Raw genomic sequence first — 21243 nt, forward strand, 5'->3', positions numbered from 1 at the left:
TGCAAGAGCACACAATTACAACAGGAGTTAATGTTCTTCTCTTTTCTAATTTGTAGTATTAGAACAAATGCACTGAAAAGTAGCCTATTACTATAATTAAAGGTCCAGGCACATTGATTTATATGATCACTATCTCATAATAGCCATGGAGGTAATTAGGTTAGACATAGTGCCCTTTTCTCCAATTATTCCTGACAATTTCCAGATTACATTAAAAATGGCCTTTAATTTCACACCCACAAAGCAAATTTACAATGTCTGATGTGTAAATCATCCAGGCCACATACAAATGAGCATGTGTGTGTGCATGGGTGTGGTTACAATAGTAAGCTGGGCCTCAGGTGTGAACTTTAATTCTCCACTGACGCCCACCTGTCTGTCAAAGCCTAATTTTCCCACCTGTAAATATCATTAGGGCTTATATTTCAACATGATGAGCCAATTAGTGGTGTATTGTTTTACGGCATACTCTGTTTAAGTCTGTCAGAACTTCAGCGAGGGTAGGCAGGAACATGACACTTTGATGGCAGGTTTCCCTGAAGCAGGCCCCTTATTCATTTATTGCTTCCTTGTGTGGCTCTGTGTTCTTTGTTATATACTGCACACAGCCTAAATGACTACAGTAAATGGGGACAAAAGGTATTCTCTTTTCTCATAAAAAGCCTCTCAACTGAGATATAAATAATTGTGACCTACTATGAGTCCTGAAAACAATTTATGTCACAATTTTTTAGCTGCCTCACATTCCCAAGTCTTACTTTCCCCACATACTGTGGAAAGTTAGCGTCTTTTCAAACTGCGAGAACAGTGGGGTTCTCTGGGGCAAAGGGTCTTTCAGAAATGACTGAGGCCATTTTTCTGCTCTTGCCTATAATGTACACTAAGTCAGAAAACAATTTAAGCTTGATACAAAGAATACATTAGGAAGGCATTTATGAACAGCACAGAGGAAACATCCTATTTCTCAAATTAGTATCCTTTCTCCAACTGTCAGTATATCCTCTTCAAATCCCCAAGCCACACTCAGTGAAGCTCACAAATGAGGCAATTAAATTCAGGGTTTCAAACTCCTTTGAACTACACCTTCTGTCTGAATCCTTTAATATTCCAACTGAGGGTTCTCAAACTCATCAGGGCTATTTAGCACCTTGGGCTCCCTTTTTAAAAAGGGACCACCAACTCATTCTTATCTGTCAGTCATTTCCTGAGGGGTAGAAGAAAGAGAGAGACAGAAGGAAATGAACATTTCAACAAGTGAAAAACCTCCGGTCTGTGATTCTTCTGTTGGAGGGAAATTTCCCATGTGTTTTCAAAAAAGGGATTAGTGCTCTGGACGCTCTTGTTCCAATTCCCTGTCCAATCCTATCCCATCTAATCTCCTCTCTTCTCATGCCTATGTGGTTAGTAGGTTAGCATTGGATCAAGTGACTGACTGTGATACAATTAGCATCTAACACCATCTGACACTGTACATGTGCTTCTGTATTACTGCATATAATGTTTGCACATATATTTTCAGCGCATCACCTATGTCCTGAGTAGATATTGGTATCACTTAATGTATAGTCACAGGGGTCAAAGGCCCGACTGAGTTATCTCACTTGTGGTTATCTGGAAACCAGGAGAAAGCTGAAGAAGTCAGGATGGGACTTTGTAACCAGATAACAGCATTTCAAAGAATCTTCAGTGATCCAATTTATTTCTACCCTGAGTAACACAAGGTTAGATGTGATTTAATTAAATAATTAGCCATGGACAGATCCCAAGTGCTTACAGAACTCATTTGTAAACAGACTGCTTCTGGCGTTGTGCACTCTGTTTTCTTTTAAGGTTTTTATCACATGTTACAGTAAATAGTATTCGCTGCACTTTGCAGAAATTTTTGTGTCATGTTTAGAGGCACAATGGCCATTTTTTTCAATAGAAAGCAAGGGACTACTTTCTGTGTCTGAAGAAAAACTACTCAGGTGATTCCACGAACCATGATGCCCAGTTTGAAGAAACCATGTCTAGACGTAGCATGTGGCCCAACATCGCGTGATACTCAGGGAAGCTTCAGAGGTCTATCAGTCCAGTCTTTTTCTTTATTCTAAAAGCTACAAAGATTGGAAAGTTAACGTAAAGTCTTCAAACATTTGCTGTTTTGGTGTGTTTACCACATATTCTGGCATATTCAGAGTTTACCAACCAATTAACTGGATCTGGGAAGTAAGCCAACAACTAAACGACTGGCATTGTGAAAGATTTAAACAGACACACAAGAGGAATGGAGTAGATAGTGATCAATGGGTGTGGTACGATTTGCACATAGGTCCTCAATAATGTTGAAATCAGTTGATTATGCACACACTTAGAGCTGAATAAGAATGAATAAGAGATTACTGTGATCACCATGTATGTTATTTACTGTGCTAGAGTGCCTGAGAAGGTTTACAGAGGAAATAGATTAGATGGGTGCTACTGAAAATGGAAATCTGCTGATTACTGTGGCACAGCTACAGAGGTCATGTGGTCATGGTTTGTGGCAAAAGTTGGAGTTACTGCTTCTAAACGAAGGCCTTTTTTTCTGCCTAGTCTGAAAAAGTCCCTTTAACACCACTGTTTGCATGTTTCCCTTCCTCCCATCTCCCCTTTACATTTCACAATTCAATACCAGAATGGTTAACATTGAAAAATAATTTATTTCAGAAATGTACTGTGATCATATATTCATTCAGATTCTGCATGATAAGCTTTTGTTGCGTACAATGAAATCACCCCACAAATAATTGAAAAAAAAAAAAGTAGATGACATTTTTTTTCTGCTTTTTGAACTATGAAAACTAAGAACACACCACTGAGTCTTCACTATAGCGTTATGAGTGCGCCTGGCAGGTGGTTGGACCACGTCAGCCCTCTGTGGCGTTACTCCGGGCAGGTTTACAGTTGCTGCAGAACAATCTCTTTATAAACAGACATAAAGTGAATGATCTGTAAGCTTACACACGAGAAGAGTGACCACGCACACACACATGCACACGCGCACACACGTAATTGCATCTGGGACAATACAGTCACACCTGAATATTACAGAGTGGTTGTTTACATAAAAGGAAAAGAGGTGAGGCAATTCAATGACATCATCTCTTGGTGCAGGCTCGGCGCTGCCCAGCGATAGTGATCAGTGACAGCGAAAAGTTATCTCAGCAGGGAAGAAAACAGGGGGGTGGTGGGAATCCTCTTGGTCTCTTATCAAAATCACACTGTAGAACTAGCAGCTGTGCTCCCTTATAACAGTTCCTGATGACAGTTTTGAGACTTCACCTCTTAATTGGATTCCAAAGCATTTCAGTAGAATCGGACTCGTGAGTGTTTATCTGAGCCAGCAAAAAGTGAAATATGAGATATGGGTTTTGTATGCAAACTGATTCCCGGCCCACATGAGGCAACACGATGCCAAAGTCTCGGGGCACCATCAACAGTCCATTCACAATTGGTGCCAGAGATCATAAATATGTGTTTCTCTATCAAGGCATCTTCGATCCACTGTAACACACTCACAAAAAACAGACTTAAACACTTCCACTTAAACAGATATACACTCTTTTCATATATCTGCAGGATCCTTCAGGCACGCCGCAGTCACTGACATTTGACCTACTACTATGGCCAAATGCTGTCTGACTTTTTTTTTTTATGTATGTGTATGTTATAGGCCAGAGAGTTTTTCCATTTTAATCCATGATTGCTTCTTCAATGTCATTTTAAAACTCTCACAACCAGCACATTAAATGTCTTCGATTTGGCATAAATTCCACCTTTACGCTGGCAGCTTTTTGTTTTTACATCCAGTCCAAACAAATAATTGTTCTTTAACTTCCACAATATGGCTCCATCATATTGTCATATCAGTCTTCGTCAAAGTAGAGTCAGCAATGACTTGATTTTGTCTTCTAGGCATGTCTACTATAGAATATTTATATATATGTATATATATATATATATTTATATGTGTGTGTGTGTGTGTGTGTGTGTGTGTGTGTTTTCAAAGATTCTAGTGACTTTGTACAGAATCAGATATTACCACTGAATGAGTTTCAAAAAGTAAAAAGAAGGAAATAAATGATAAAGCCATGCAAGTATTTCAACTAACAAAATAAAAGTGAATAGATGTTGCAGAGACCTTTTTTTTGTTTTTATCAGCCGGTGAGCGAAACCAAAGTTTACACTGGCACATTTTCACACATTAGACAAAAAAACGCCTCAAAAAGTATCATAATGTTTTGATACATCCAAGCTCACAAAAAAAAAAAAAACATGTAAGTTATGAAAAATAAATTGATGATGAAAATAAAGAATGAGCGACTTGTTTGGGCTGACTGCAATGCTATGTTCTTCTTCAACACAAGTTGGGTAGGTATTTTCAGAAGTTTCTATGTCCTCAGTATTTTTCACACAAAAGAGGAAAAGCCAGCAATAGGGGCCCGTGAGCCAGGGGCTAGACTGCTGGGGGGCCTGTACAAGGTGCTGTGCTGGCTCGGAGGGTTGGAGCTCTGCTGGGAGGGGGTGGGAGTCCGGCTACCTTTGGGTCTAAAGAGGCTGCCTTGGCCCTGGGGCTGGCCCTGAGCCTGCTGAGGCTGAGGGCTTGGTGAACTCAGCTGGGGGGGCAGTGGAGGTAGAGGGGGCAGCGGTGGTGGGGCGCAGTGATCCGGCTCTCCTGACTCTGACTCTGTGTAGCTGTAGGCCTGCGCCCGGGATATGCCTTTCTGTTGGCGACGCCAGGAGTTGTAGTAGGTAGGATCACTTATGTAGTGGTTGACGAAGGAGTGGGTCTTCTGACGGTTAGGGTCCACCTCATACTCACTGTCGCTGCCCTGAGAAGCCAAAAAAAGAAGAGACAGCGGTTTATGTTGTGAGTATGGTGTGACTCTGTAGTGTTTCCATGTGTAGCAGTTAAAGATGTTGAGGCTAGAATGAAAATGAACATGAAGTTATTGTGTTATTCTAAGGCATCAATTTACAGCCACAGCTGTCTAAAAAGCAAACACATGCAAACACTTACATTTACAACACAGCACAAGTACAGACGGACAAAATGGTCAAAGATGGTCAAAGCATGAAGGATGACTTGCTACTGAAACGTGCACAAGAAAACCGTCAACACGAGATGGCAAAGGTCAATTTGTCTTCGGGACTTTAACCAATAAGCAGATCTATATGTTCAGGATCTAAGACCTTGACCACACCACGTCAGCAAGACAGGGCTTGGTGTTGTGTTACACAGTGTGGCATATAAAACCTAACATGTAAGAGGAATCTGAGGGAAAGGATTGGATGGGGGCTACCAATTGGAACCAGTTGCCTATAGGGCTATATAACATTCAAAGCAGGCAGCCACAGGAACCTCACCAAATGCAGTGGAAGTGTATGTAGGCCACCTGTTCCATATGAAAACACCAGCGCCTCCTATGGGTGAACAAAACAATGGGTTTTACAGTACATCACCATAACAGAATGATTCAAATGGCCGAGTCATGATGGTGATAATGCCACAATATGTATAAATAAATGCATAAATACAGCCTTTGTGCCATTCTGTGCGAATGGTATGAAAAGGTAAAAGGATGAAATAAAAACACAGTTTTGTATTGTGCAGTGCATTTTCCAACACTACCATCAACTTTAAGAGTATATTGAGAGCACTGAAGCATTGTTAAAGTTATTTTGCTTCACATTTTAACTCAGTCTGAATTCCATTCTTGCTATGTGTAAAGAAATAATAGTTCTCAGCACATTCTCACCAGTGACCTTCCACCTTGCTGCAGGTTGAGCTAGAAGCACTATTGTATTCATGTCAAGAAACATTCCATGCACCAAACAAAAAGGAACGTGATCACTGAATGCTCAGCAGGGACTGCTCATGGTAATCTAATTGCCATGAAAGCAAACTGCCAATCGGCCAGGCAGCGTCTGATTAATCACCTTGCCACAATGAACATATGCACAGTTGACTGTGCCAAAAATGTCACTGGATAATTTCCCAAAGACGCTCTTATAAGCATGCAATAGGTGCATAACAAAAGCCTGTTCTCTTCAAAGTGGTATACCACCGAGAGGGTGCTGATAATCGTGAGCGTTTCAGAAATTTCTTGCTCTCTCGGGCCTTTCATAATCATGTACAGAAACATTGCTGTTGGCGCACACTCAAAGAACAGATCTCTCGCTGGATATTGCACAGCACATATGTCATACATATGGCAGTTGTCTCAGATTTCCCTGTGCCTCCTGGTTCATGCCTATGTCAAACCCCTATATAAAAGCTTTTGTTTTCTCCATGTCAGCAGAGTTTATAAAAGTCCAAACAGAAACTTTTGTGTGCTGAATTATAGGAAAAACGATCCTACATTTTGATTCTCTTTAAAAGAAAGTATCCTGTTTTTTTCCCTCATGAATTAATCAAAGGCAGATACTGCACAAGCCACGTTCCCCTTAACATACCTCCTATTTTCCCCCCTTTCTTCTATATCGTTTTTCCTCTCAATAAAGGAGAGCCAGAGTGTGGGATGGCTCAGTATTTGTGTTTTTGTTTGCAATATTGTCACCCAGTTGTAAACACTTAAAACACTTAGGTCTGAGAAGCATTCTATTCATACCAGTCTATTTAGCAGCACAGCAACACAAAAACATCCATTCACAGTGGACCAGCAAGACACACTGAGGCACTTCAAGTGGCATTACTTCACTCTAAAAGAATTAAGCCAGCATTGAGAGATGAAAAACCACTCTAGCCGTGTGTGGCAACGGGAAAGCGTGACTGTAGACCAAGTGTTGACACAGGGAATTGCATCCTCCTGCCTGCTCCGACACAATTTTCGAGTGTGTGCAACAGATGTTGTGACTGTTAAATTGTTCTGCTTACAAGTACAGCGCTCCAATCTGTCTGCCTTTGCTTTTGGTTTATCACCAATATTTAACAGAAATAACACACGGATGCAATTGAGTAACCTAAAGTAAAGATGCTTAACAATTTGCCTCTGGGGCCGCGCAGCCCTTGATACAGCTCCTTATTTCAACTCATTACAAGCTAATTACTAGAGCTGAATGGTGTGACAGAAACAGACTTTAGGCATGAAATGCAGCATTGCACCTCAGCCTCAAGGGAATAACCGTCTCATTTATGCAAGGATATGTGTAAGACAGACACATACCAGCCTGCCTGCGTCAATTATTAAGCATTTTTTCATCATTTTGATGTTAAATTAGGCGGTGAAAGAGATTAAGACATCTATCCAATTAACTAGCGAAACCTCTTGACAGTACTTTATTTTATCATCGGCATAATAAAGTTGCCTTGTGATCCTGTTTACAGTTGCTAGCAAAGAAGAGGGAAAACAACAAAGGAGAGGAGGAAATAAAATTGAGAAAAAACATGACAAAGATGTGCATCAATCATGGGTCAGAATTACAGTTTCTTGGAGATAAATTGGTCATCATCAACAAACCATGTAGGCGTTCAGACAATCTATTTGAGATTTGACATCGGCTTGCTGAAAATGAGCTTGCTGTCATCTCTGTTTGCCACCGTCTGAATTATTCCCCTTTTTATTTGGATGTGTTGCTCCAGAAATGACATAGACTTACAGTCATGTTAAAAGCGCTTTGAATTAATTACTGCACTTTGTAAATAAATTCTCTGGAAAGCAAGGTCCCAACCCCATCCCCCCCAAAATTGATGCATACCCCAACAGTCGGCCCTTTGTCCTCTTGTTATGGATTATTGCAAAGAGGAGGGGGAGAAAGGGGATGCTGTCTAAGTCACTCTTATTGATGAAGTGAACACAGCAGGGGTCCTTTGAGATAAAGACAATGGCAGTGTATATGGGGCTGGAGGGGACTTGAAATCCCTGCACATTCACAGCACATATATCATTATGAGCTTTTAGCAAAAGCTGTGCAGGAAATTGGAAAGGAGAAGATGGGACACTTTTGCTAGCGCTAAAATACCAGCTTTATCAAAGCAAAGTAGCATACTGCCACCATCAAGGCAAGGCCTAAGCCTCCTTTGTAGTTCCAGTCTCCAACTAGTAAATTTCATATTGCTTAATCAGAACAATTATATTCAGAGAAATTTAAAATCTTATTGATCATTAGAGCTGCCCCAGAAAGATGAAATGCATAATGGAAGCATGTGCATTTATTCAGATTTTTCCCTTTAGAAGTGATGCCTAGTTTAAGGAAGCATGTCAGTTTAATGCTCGTTTTACATGCGCTTCATCCCATCCAGCCAATATAAATGTCTGCGTCTTTCCAATAACCTCTGTTTTGTACACAAGCCAAAAAGCTATTAATATCAACTCTTATTTATTTGCGGTCGCAACTGAACTTTATTCTGGGTTATGACATGAAACTTTAAACGTGGCTGGTCAAAATTAGTGTGTTGTCATTAGTGACAATCCAAACATTACAGATAATATTGTCGGTTGAGTCTCAGCCAAAAAAAAGCTGCAGTAACCACAGAGGCAGCGAGTATTAGGATGGAGAAAGAGAGCGGCAAAGTCTGAAAGAAAAAGTATGTGAGAGAAAGCCGACATTTTCATCTCTCTCCCTTGGAATGCCACTCTGCAGAATAAACATAATCTTTAATATGACTCAGAGATGAGGTCATTTGCCTTTAACTGGTTTCGGCTTTAAATTACACACAAAGACATTGCCACAGAGACAACCTTGGAAAGCGAGAAAACCTACACTCTAAAGGAAAAAGGGAAGTCAATAGGTCTCTACCTGCAGGGGAGCAGAACAGTAATGGTGACCCTGTTGCCTTGCCAAGTCAATGTTGGCTTTCTCCAAATCCCCTCTTCACGAGGAGCACAATAGTGAACTTATACCTGCTGGGGGAGGCCGCGGGGATTAAGGAGGACAGACAGCACAATGTCATACTGATAGCTATGAGTTATCCGCTCAATAAAACTTCAAAGAACATTCCTAGATTTTTTGAGCACCACTGGTGCTGATATGGTGGTCTGTCAGGAGCATGGCAGGGGAGCCTTGGGCTAACAGAAAGGCTCTGTGCATTTCACTCCATCAAAGCCAACATCGACCCCTCGAATGTGCAGAGTGGCAGCAGACAAGTGTCGTCATCCAAGGGGGGCAGTAACTGCATTAGGGCCATGCTTGACAATACACAAGTGTGAATGGTAGATATGTCAGACAGGCGTTGAAATGTTGAAATGCTTCATTTGAGGGGATGTTATGGTGCTGTGAAAGGTCCTGTCTGTAGCACTTCATTGTAGAGAGATTTCTATTTGATCTGGAAGCATGACTTAGGTCCCGATAAAGCGAGGTGGGGAGAGATTTCTGGCTTTTGGAATTCACACTACAGACTTATTTATCTGAAAGATTTTCCAAGATAATTTGGGAAAATACAGAGAGCAAAGAATTCCCAGGTGAAAGAAAAAAACTGAAGGAAGCCTGATAGCAAGGGAATTCCAGACTACTTTCCCCTGATGCTTTTATCTTGCAAGGCTCCAAACCAGACTGCAGATTGCAAGATGAATCACAAAAACCACAGAGAGGATGTGATATAAACGAAAACAGAAACAGCATAGTGTATACGCACATAAGACCAGACAGAAGAAATTTAATTTGGTTAAAAGCGTGAGAATGAGAACAGACAAAAGCCAAGATGGCACACGCTGATCAATAGAAAGACAGATGCAGACAGACAGAAGGGCACAATTTATTGATCACACTCGCTGGGTAAAAGCAGTTTGGCTCAGCACAAAGGCCACAAGTCAGACATTCTGACATCAGTTTTTAATAATCTATCAGTCCGAACAGAAGACTTTAAAACTTCAAACAAACTCAAAATTATGATCGCGTTTTAACTATCAAGATCCAATACAGTGCTCTTTTTTTCCATAGAGATCAATTTAACTAACTCTGATCTGACTTGCTGAAAAGGAATATTGGATAAACTATCTGTCTGGAGAGGCAATTTTTACTACGTAGCTAGCTGGAAAATAAATTTTGCAGAGTGCATGCCCTCTCGCTGCCTTACATAATGAGTGCTGTGGCTGAGTGCAGTGACCTAGATCTCAGGTGGATGTTTGTAGAGTGACATTCTCCACAGGTTACTGCCTGGTCTAAAAACTGCTTTGCCACCAGTAAGCAGAGTCATTAATCTCTCATCTCGCCATGTGCATTACTGTAGCTGTATCTTATGACCTCTGCAGGCCAAACACATTGAGATGGGTGACACAGAAAGGACACCAGCATGAACAGGCAAAAAAACCACAGAACAGCTGACAATGCAAAGCTGAATTCCTGAGGAATTTGAGGAGATGACGGTGGGTACACGTACACAGGTACAAACAGGACTGAAATACTACTTAGGGAAGATGCAGTATAAAACAATATAATGCTATTGCACCTGTGAGTCTGAGATTTCCGAGGGTTTTTCAGTCAGGCTGCTGCTCTCTGCAGGGATCAAGTCGTTGTACTTGGTGCTGACATCCTCGTCCGAATAGTGAAGACTGCCTGGGCTGGGCCTGGGAGGAGACCTGATCAAAGAGTAAATGCACACAATTAGTTTGATTCAAACTGGTTGTCAAGCTTAACAAAAGAAACCCTGGCTTTTCAAAAACAAAACCTTTTGGAATAAATCAGGTTGTATTTTAAATGCCAGTACATCTCACTGGGTTGAGCAGGCCAATGGAGAGGCCCAGTTTCAAATCGACCACAAGACTGTTTTCTTCCAGCTTTCATGTCATCTCTCTGCTGCTCTATTCCAATAAATAGTAAAAAGAAACTTAAAGAATACTCCCAGTCTATTAAAACCTGGGTTAACTGTCTTATTACTTATTCTTTGTATAGATTTGTTCCTTTAAAATTAGAAATTGTAGTCAATACAGTTTTTGATAAACAAGCAAATGCCGTGACTCTAGATGTTCTCTCTAACGTCTGAGACACTACAGTTAGGGCTTCCTGTCAAGCTCACATGTGTTCTCTCTTTCAGTGTGTGTAGGAGGGCAACTAGATGAGAATCATGGGACACTCATGAGATGGCTGCTTACAGCCTGTCTCTTCTGCAGTGAATAATTTCCTTGATTCAGTCCTCACTGTGGGCTGTGGAATGTCAAACCACTAGGCTCTTGTGACTAAATTATAAACTGAACTCAAGGGGTCATCAAACAAATTGCAGCCTCAGGCTTTGCTCGGGTAAATGTTATTGCACACTACACAAAATGATGGCATGGATTAATGTGTCAGTGCGCATACTTAGGTTATCACATTTGGAATTCAGATAGAAGCTTAAAGAGAGGTGGCCGAGGAAAGGGAGGATCATTAAAGTGTGGGGGAAGGGAGGATAGGGACAAGGTGTTCAATGAACCTGAAAACTGAAAGAAAGATGGAATGGGAAAAACGTGAAATAGTTGGAAAAAAGCATTCCCTAAAATGGTGCGCTTCTGTCAGGGGTGTTTTCAGTAAATATGAGAGTAATAAAAAAGCTCTTGGTTCCTAATCTCCTCCACATTTTCCACTGTTCCTAGTCCTCCTAAATAAACACCCATCTGTTTCTGCTGATTGGTGCTGGTTTGGCGGAGACTACTTGGACATACTGACTCCTGTTGACTTTCCAGGCCACAGCGTCGGCCGGCAGTCGCTGCCAGTGGAGCTGCTGGAGTGCACACACAGCCGCTCCACACATTGAAAGTGCATTTGCATAAGCATTTTCCATATAAATATATTTGGAGAGCATTTCAAAAATGCGGGTAAATTCCAGCAGTTTTCACAGGGCTGGTACTTTGAGTGCAGTGTGGACGAAATGGAAAACTCCACTGGGAAATCACAAAGCAAGCTCTAACTCAATTACACTCTGAGAGTTAAACTAAAGTTAATTCACTTAACTTTAGAAAATTGAAACATGTACAATGGAGTGCTCCTATACAATGAGCTCAAGTTTTTCTAATTCGTGTGCTCTTTCTACATGACTGAGAATCTTAGATTGACAATCTTGGTGTCATCTTTTATTCCTTTCTTAAATTTGACTCAAAGATCAAACCAGTCACATTTCCGCCTCCCTCCTAAATTTACATCATCTACCTCACGAACAGTCTTCAAATCCCAAGTGAAAACGTACTCTCTCGCCCTTGTTTTTCCCTTGAGTTTCAATTAGTTTATTAAGCTTGTGGATCAGGCAGCAGTAAAGGGCAGAGGTCCCTGCAGTTTGATCCTAAGCTGGTGAATCTGGCTAAAGGAATTGGATCAGTTATTTATCCTCTTGATATTTACCCTCTTGAGGTAATTTGAGGGGAGGTTTGCCCAAACAGTCTGCATGTGTTTTGCGGACCTGGAGAAGGGATTTGACCATGTCTCCTGGGACATCCTGTAGGAGGTGCTTCAGGAGGATGGGGCGACTGGCCCACTGGTGCAGTTGTACAGATCATCCAGTCCTTGTGCAACTGCAGCAAGACCCATTCCTGGTGGGAGTTGGACTCTGCCAGGGCTGCCATATTGAATAATTCTTTTCTTCTTCTTTTTTTCTATGCACATGTATATTCATTTATATACATTTGAGTATTGGAGGAGCGCCCTTGGAGGAGGGTCGCTACATTTGTACACAGCATGTCTACTGTTTTTACCTATTAATGTAAATGCAATTGACCTACTTCTACTACCCCTCTTAGTATGTTGTTGTGTTTTTTATGCGTTCTTTTATATCTTATATAAAAAAAATTAAACTGAGTATCACCAATACAGAAGTATAAATAATGCAATAACAAGCTATCTTTTTTCCCCAATTCTCCAGCATCCTTTAGTGATCCGTTTAACAACAAAGCTTTGCATCAGTGTAAATGTTACTGGATTTTTAAGTTAATGACAGAGGAAATTTCCCCCAGGAGTATAATTTTTCCATAATCACAGGTCTGAATTTTTATCTGCACTTATCCCCAGAAGGACTCCACAAAGTAACCTTCAGCAACTTGCATTCCTCTGTAGTCCTCTTAGCAAGCCCCCTCCTAACACAGCCAAACAAAGAATCGAGCCAAAGTGAAGAACAGCTATTGCGAGCCTACTGGGATATTATGATAAACTGCCCGTTTTAAAACACTGAGGAATCTCAGCCCACTTTCACCCCCTTCTCCTTGACTCGCATACACTGTTGAATGAGGCGTAAATTATTTATCAGCGCTCTCATTTGGACGGAGAAGGGTCCACTTAATCCTCTCACAGCAAAATTCAGTCAGCAGCACGTCAGGTAAGGAATGAGAACCAGAGGGTGAAATCAAATCTGCCCCCTGGTCTTTACTCATTACCAGGCTCTCTTGCTACAATCGCCTGAAGGGACTCATTAACATGTCTGAAGTGTTCGGAAGCTTTGTCACTCAAGAGTGTTTAAAACCATGTTAATCTACACTGAATTACCTCGCCGAGACCTCTTTAAACCCACAACCAGTGTCAAAGTTGGTTTCAAAAAACAAAAAGACGCTACTACAAAGCCAAGAAGGGATTGCACTCTTAATCCTTCCCTCTTGATCATAGAAGAATTTGAATGCCAAACCTGAGACGCATTTAGAGTTCTTTGGTTTGATAGCATGCCGTTTATGTGCTATTAGTGTGCACTCATTACTACTGCCATATATATATATATATGTTTATGAGACCACACTTTATCTAAATTCTTTATATTTTACCAGATTGATGTGTTTATCTATTTTGATCTCCTTACAGGAAAAAGGTACACTTAAAGTTTAAGCGGGGCAGATTAAGTCATCGGTGTCCAACGGTACTGAAATCCCTGTGCGTTGAGATTCTCCACCAGACATATTGGCCCTTGTATTAAACTCTGAACAAATAATCTCCACATAGAGAAAATCTCTGTGAGGATCAGCTTCAAATGGCATTTGCTGTCTGACACAGTTCTGAATTAAAATGAATACAGGAGGATTAGGAACGTGTTTGATTTCTGATCCTGGTATAACGCAAAAGAACTTCATCCTGTCTTTGGTATTCAGAGACCAGAGATCAAGATGTGGCATTAATCTATAATCGGAGACTCAGGTGTTGGGATTTGGTTTCCTTCGCTATGGGCTGAGTTCAAAGAATGCTGACTGTACATCTGTGCATTCTTTCCCTCTGAGCCTCCCCCTTCAAGTCAGAGACACAGTAGTAGGAAGCTGCCTGGAAGCATCTCAAAGACCTGTGCCTGCTTTGATCTGTCCTCAAGGTTACACACACACATATACTCATAGAAAGACACAACCAAACATATTTCTCCAGCTTACTGTTACTTACCGGTATATAGAAACAGTCAGAGAATGCATTTGTCTCATTTGCATTCTTTTCACTCAAAGGATAGTAATATCCACATGACATAACTGACAGTCTGTCCAAAAACAACATGAAAGCAGCTGTCTATAAATCCACATCTTATATGCAGAATAAACAGGTTTTAATGAGCTAACACAAAGTGTGCAGTCACATCTAAACCTGGACTTATGACTTAGTTCGTGCAGTATTCTCAGCACAGGTGTCAGTCACAGTGATTGGTTTTTAAAACAAGGCCATGGCCTCAAGACCAGTATTGCTGGGAATTCACAGAAATACAGAAGCTCATTAAGAGAGGCTGCAGTGAGTCTCTTTATATGCTGCTTTTAGATAGCGGAAGAAGTGCATTTGAGTTGTCAAGAGTATTTTTTTTTTCAACAGAGCTGAAAGTGTTTTCAGGCATGAGGTATAGCTTCCACAGATTACCCAATTATTTTTACCGTATGGCTGTTTCATTTGGACATTAAATTAAGCTTTTCTTTTAAATATTATCGGAACATGAATTTTCTTGGAAATGTGTTGCTCACTCACCTGGTGTAGACGCCGTTCTTCCGGCAGAAAGAGTTTTTTACAGACAGCCGTCGATTGTTAAGTTCCAGAGCTGGGAAACGTCCTTCATCCAGGCTGACCATATCTCCGTGGGTGAGAGCGTTACAGTTGGAGTTGTTACCTGGACACACGTACAGAGACACTGTGTGACCACAGGCCAGATGGACAGGCAGGTTAGTGTCTGGGAAAACTGATGGAACTACGTGATCTTTTTTTCCCCTTTAAATTCTCAATACTGAAATAACATTTTATTCCCAAAGCTGTCTACACTTTTTATTACATAGGCTTTTACTTCATCAGTCATGCCGTCAGATGTCATTGTGTTTATTTTAAAGGTTCAAATTGTTGAAGTAAATACAGCGGGGGGAGCTATTATTTGATTCCCTACTGAATTTGTAAGTTTGTTCACTTACAAAGAAACATACAGTCTCTAATTTTAGCGAGAAACAGAATATCAGCCAGAAATCCAGAAAAAACTCTACATAACAGTTATAAACTGATTTGTGATTGAGTGAATTAAGTATATGATCCCTAGGGGACAAACTGCCTGTGTGCTCGTGTGGCACACAGATTATAATCAATCAATTATAGATACTGATCTCAACTTGTTATGTGTGTAAAGCACGCCTGTCCAGAGAATATTTTCTTCCCTTCCAACCTCTCCACCACCATGGCCAAGACCAAACAGAGGAACAGTCTCCAGATCTCAATCCTCTTGAAAATCTGTTGCTGAAGCCAAGTAGCAGCCAAGAAAACGACGGGATTTAGAGAGTTTGAGTATAGCGAAGTAGGCCAAAGTCCCTCCTGAAACGTGTTCAAACCCAGTGACCATCTCCAAAAAAGATATCTTACTTACTGCTTGGGTTTCTCCACCAAGTTGTGTTTTCCTTGATAACCAAATACTGATTTCACACATACATCTAAATCAATGTATAATTTTTATGATATGTTTTTTTATGGGTTTTTGTCACTCCATTAAAATCAAACAAAGAAATAGAGATCGTCCATTTCTTTGTAAGTGAGCAAACATACAAATTCAGCAAGGATCAGATAATTATTTCCCCCACTGTAGTAGTATTCATATTTATGACTTGCAGCAATAACTCACAATTTGTAAAAAAAATACACTTCTTCACTTTCTAGCCAAGCGTAAGAAGAAAAGATCAATAAAACAAAATATGTAACTGGAGCCAAGAGCTGATTAACTTAGATACCCTGGGATTAGCTAGCTTGGGATGTTAATTAGTGAGGTTCAGAAGTGCTAGTTGTTGGATTGTGTTTTCCCTCATACAGCTAGCTGATTCCCTGTTTCCAGTCTTTGTTAGGTATTCCAACCATTTTAGACTCTAGCTTTTTATTAAACAGACAGCTCCAAGAGCTGTAATAATTCTTACAAACTAATCCTCAACAGTAAAGTAAACTTTTTCCTAATAAGCGTCAAGTCAAGCGATGTAGATTTTCAAGTGTCCAAAAAACATGTGAATGAAAATGAGAAATTCGGCAGGTTTGCAGGGCATGTCAGTGGAAATTCCCTTAGAATATAGCAACACAAATTTAGTATAAATTACATAGACAGGGCTTAACATATTTATTAAACCACCTATCATAAAAACAGAGAAACATAAATATTTTAGACATCTGTCAAAAATTGTATGTTTTTATACCTAAACTTGAGCGCCAGGCTCTGCACCTCTCCAATAAGTCAGAAATTAATCAAGCATAAGATTCAAAAACCAAAACAATTTTTTTCTGTTCAGGAATGCAAGTAAAAAAAATGCAATTTGGCATCTGAATCAAAAATTAATAATGTGCTTTACTATATTTCCAGCTCTGTTGTAAAACATTACACTTGAAAATTCATGGATAACAACAATAATTATATTTTCGCATTAAATTAAATATCATTTTAGTTAAAGACCTTGCAGATAATGATGGTTTAACTGTTAAAAAAAAGCATTAAAAAGATTTTGGTATTTACCAATACTATAAATTTAGGTCAGCCGCAGCATTATTGTTAATTCTGTATATAAAGAAGCACATTCATAATCTATAACCAATGACTGGGCTAAACTCACAATTGACATAAATGTTTAACTTTGACTTTAAGTGTCATGATTTTACTATATTAAACAATATGAACAGGATGGTTTCTATATAAGATTAATTTTTCGAGACTATTTCTCACCATGTTATAGGTTAGAAACACTTTCAGTCATCCTACAGGTGGCCACAGCCAGGCCAGGACCTGCATGGTTGCTCGAGGGTACTAAAGGTCAATTGGTGGTTATGCCAACACAGAGAAAAAGAAATAGCATTCGGTCGGTCCAGTGGCCTGGGCCAGATTCCTAGAGGAGGATATGGAGGCTTTGAGAGTGTCTTTGTGCTGGAATGAGAAGGAACCTCTTGTTTTCTCTCCATCAGTCAGAAAGATGGGCAGTGACCCACAGGGACCCCACCCCTCCCCTGCCTGGCAGTTAAACAGCCCTGGCAAAAGTGCTGAGCTGAGGGAAATACCCGCTGATGTCAGAGCTGCTCTGAATGGACAAGTATGCCCCCCGTTCCTGCTTCCTTTCTCTCTTTCTCTGCTTTTTATTTCCCTGCAACCCAGTCAGTGACCTGATTCATTCAAAAGCAGAATTCACCCCCCTACAAAACAAAGTTAACTCAATTTCTCTGCTCAGTATTTCAAAAGTAATAAAATAATAATAAAATCCCTGTAATAAGTTTTACTGTTTTATTTTAAAAAGGCAAGTTATCAGATTCCCTCCATGCCACCAGGCTGGAAGCGAAATACAAGCTTCCATGATAGTTAAATGTTCCACTTAGCTGCACAACTGTGTGTACTTACCTGATTCAGACTTTTTTGCATACTTCTTGCTCTGTCCTCTGATAATGAGGATGAAAACTAGCAGCAGAATGAAGATGAGTCCCACTAGAGCCACCACGACCAGGAACCACCATTCCTCATAGAAAGGAGCCACTTTTTGGGCTAGATAAGAAAAAAAACCCAGAAAATTGAAATTCATGCTTGTTAAAAACATGTAGCCACATTCCTGTGAAGTCTGAATGACCTAAGGGGATTTAATTAAGCCCGAAAGTTAATGTAATTCAGGTCATTCAATTCTATTAACAAATACAAGAAAGCTCACCAGATATGGAGGGAGAAGGTAGACTCGGAGAGCCATAGCCGTAGTCGTTCACTCCAATGACCCGAAAGTCATAACTGACACCTTGTTTCAGGATGTCCATGTTAAATGTGTGCGATGTTGCATCCTTGGAGATGTCCTTGATTAAGATATCCCACAAACCCTCATCTGTAATGGAATTTTAATGGAAAAATTGGGTCGGAGGAGGCTGACGATATTCGTTAAGCAAGCAAAAAATATTTAAACAGTGTCAATATGTCATTGTTAACAGGCTGTTTGTTTGTTTGTTTGATACAAGGCTCCGGCCTGGCTGGCAGCTCCGAGGGTAATTGATAATTCTTAAAAATATTACACAATCCATCAATTTCACTGCTCTCGTAAAAATTTACAACCAACAAATTCTACAACATAAATAGCGGAGCAGCCATATTTCAAATGAAGCAGCGTTAGATGTCTTGCTGCTTGCTATGGAAATCATGCCAGAGATCATTTATTACACCCTGCTGCTTGTAAATAAATGTGTAGCTATGACTCCTTGATAGGGTACACAAATATAACCAAGTATGGATATAAATTTTTTATGTTGCTGAACTTTGACAAACATTTTTTTAAAAAACAGCGTAATTTGATCTAAAGGCAAAAATAACTTTTCAAGTAATTGGATACTATAGAAACTTTTCACCACCGGCATATGGATAAGGGGGATATGGGATATGGGATATGGGACCCCCCCCCCCTCCATTTAATCTATACTGCCATAAAATACCTATCAGTCCTTGAAACCTTTAAAATGTAGGACTAGATAGCCTTTCCGATTCTCACTCAGGAGCAGTGAAACACATCTCTGCCTGTGAGTCACCTACCATCCATCACCCTCATTGCCATGCCAGGACTTGTCAATCACAGTTGAAACAGGATGCCAATTGTCTTGAATGTAGCGCCTGAATCAATAACCCATTAAAATGCCAGGGACACTGACTCCAGGGCAGCAGATGTTGACACTTTACACCACTTTCCTTAATCAAAATCTCACAGAAGGTAACATAAGGCCAGTGATGGGGTGATCCTGTAGAGCATGGAGTCTCCAAACGTCTTTCAAAAACATGCTTGCTTCCATTTGCACTCTTAGATGGAATCTCATGTCTCACAACCATATCAAATTGGGATATAGATTGGATATTTATTCTTAATATTTAGATATTAATTTCTAAGATTACAGCAAAATGTATTTTACAGTCCCCTTGGCTATGGATGGCTGACCCCTCTGATTCCCCAAGACCCCACTTTCAAAACCACTGTACTAAATCCCCTACCTGAGGGTCTGGCCTCAATTACATAGCGTGTTATGGGAGAACGTCCTGGGTCTCCAGGGGTCCAGTGAATGGTGAGGCCCGAACTGTAGCGCGTAATAAATGGCTCTCCAGGGGGTCCTGGGGCACCTGAGAAAGAATAACATAGTAATAAGTGTTTAAAGGGCTAGTGACAAAATGTCAGCTTTCCAAAACATCACTGCAACTACCTTCCCCTGGTCCTGTGGTGATATTTGCTTCCACCTCAGGCCCATAGATGAAGGTCTTGGCCCGGATGCGGAAGTTGTACGTGACACCATCTGCCAGGTCTCTGATCTTCAACCACAGAGGGCCGGTCCCCTTCACATCCACCGTCACTGTCTTACTGACGCCTGGGGGGGAGGGGGAGTGGAGACAGTCGGCACAGGCCACTGAAGACTCTAGACAAACACACCACATTTAAAGCAGGTCTTACACAGGCCAGGCAATGTGCAAGCACACCCAACATACGCAAATGCACACAGAAAGTAATGGAATTAGAAACATGTTTGCATTTTGGCACCGAAGCAGTGTATTATTTAAGATGATAGTAGTAGATATGTATAAGGTTGCAATGAATAATGAGCTGTTTATGTAATGGTTAGCGTAGCTCAAGAAATGCACATCACAAGATTGCAAGAAGGTCGACTGACACGCAAAAGCGTTGACTCTAAAACTTCAGATCTTGTAGTGTGCATTAAGCTTTTATAGCCAGCAGCCATTTAGTGCAGAGAAAACTGACATTGTTAAGAATTTGTTACCATCTACAGGTGTGGAGGGTTCATAGACCAGACGGTAGCCCTCAATGATGCCGTTAGGGAAGGTGGGCTCGCCCCAGGACACATTGACGGAGGTTGTGGTCAGTTCACTGAAGTGAATGAAGCTGGGAGCACTGGGAGCTGAAACATACAGATGTCAAAAACATCTAAAATTTTTGTAGAATGACTCTGTCAAATAATAAAAAACAACCAGATGAGTGGATTGAACAAAAAAACAACCCTTGCTTCACTAGCCTTCAGTTGAACTTCTCTCATGAAATACCAAGTAAATTTTTGCACGAGCCATTTTAATGTCATGACATATATTTCTTCTGTCTGATCAATACAGTGGTCCTTCCCATGGTTACATCAAAGGCCTCAAACAGAGGCATACTTCTCTAATTCAGTTTTCTCATCTGAACAAAAAGCCTTGTTAAGGGAATTCTTGAGGCTAACAACAAAATATAGATAAACGTGGAAATATCACAATTCTCCACTGGTGCTGTTTCTTGTTTCTATAGTAGAACTCTTCTGGAGGTCCAGAACCACTGCTGCAAGTCTGAGTCTCCGCGCATGAGCAGAACTCCACTGATTATATAAAAAAAACTTTTTGTTAAACTACATACAGATTTAAAGGTTCTGCATTGCTTACGTATACTTGTTTGACCTTGGGCAGAGCAATTCATAATCACAATGAACACTCTTTGCCTCGAGACCCCATTATAACAGGCTGAACTCTTGAAACCACTGTGCTGAGAAACACATTTTCCTCTGCTGCCTTTAAGCTTCTTGAGCAGGGGGTGAGACGCTTGCAATAGACAAAGCCTCTTTGTTTAAAAAAATAAAAAGGGATAACTATCCTCCTAATGCATGCCACCCCCTTCCCAGCTTGTCATCTGTTTCCTCCTCTCAAAACAGCAAGCACTGGGGAAAACAGAGGATCTGTGCACACCTTCCTTTTTCCCCTTTTTACTAGTCTGGGACACAGTAGTAAAACGCATCAAAAATGGCTTTTTGGAAGATAAATATTGTTTTGACACATTTGCAGATGGGCACGGAGGTAGAAAGTCCCACGAGTCACAGAAAGAAGAAGAAGAACAAAGAAAGGGGGCAACGCACGGGGTCCTTTTTGATAAAGCATGCCTGGAGACTCAA

General features: G+C 40.6%; 1 protein-coding gene across 8 annotated transcripts in view; it reads right to left on the reverse strand.

The window, feature by feature from the left end:
* Positions 1-2661: 2661 nt before the first annotated feature.
* Positions 2662-21243, reverse strand: part of sdk2b (sidekick cell adhesion molecule 2b) — a 278236-nt gene continuing 259654 nt past the window's right edge. For 3 of the 8 annotated variants that reach the window (XM_026178228.1, XM_026178234.1, XM_026178232.1), the window contains exons 38-46: positions 20092-20229; positions 19522-19731; positions 19316-19441; positions 18006-18170; positions 17705-17845; positions 14839-14998; positions 10409-10538; positions 5389-5445; positions 2662-4853 (exon numbers count right to left, since the gene is read on the reverse strand). In XM_026178228.1, coding sequence (XP_026034013.1) covers positions 4431-4853; positions 5389-5445; positions 10409-10538; positions 14839-14998; positions 17705-17845; positions 18006-18170; positions 19316-19441; positions 19522-19731; positions 20092-20229 — 1550 coding nt within the window. In that variant the 3' untranslated portion in view covers positions 2662-4430. The remainder of the gene's footprint in view (positions 4854-5388; positions 5446-10408; positions 10539-14838; positions 14999-17704; positions 17846-18005; positions 18171-19315; positions 19442-19521; positions 19732-20091; positions 20230-21243) is intronic. The other 5 variants (XM_026178230.1, XM_026178229.1, XM_026178235.1 and 2 more) reach the window with 5 other exon arrangements.

This window comes from Astatotilapia calliptera, chromosome 8, assembly GCF_900246225.1.
Source record: "Astatotilapia calliptera chromosome 8, fAstCal1.2, whole genome shotgun sequence".
Taxonomy (NCBI): Eukaryota; Metazoa; Chordata; class Actinopteri; order Cichliformes; family Cichlidae; genus Astatotilapia; species Astatotilapia calliptera.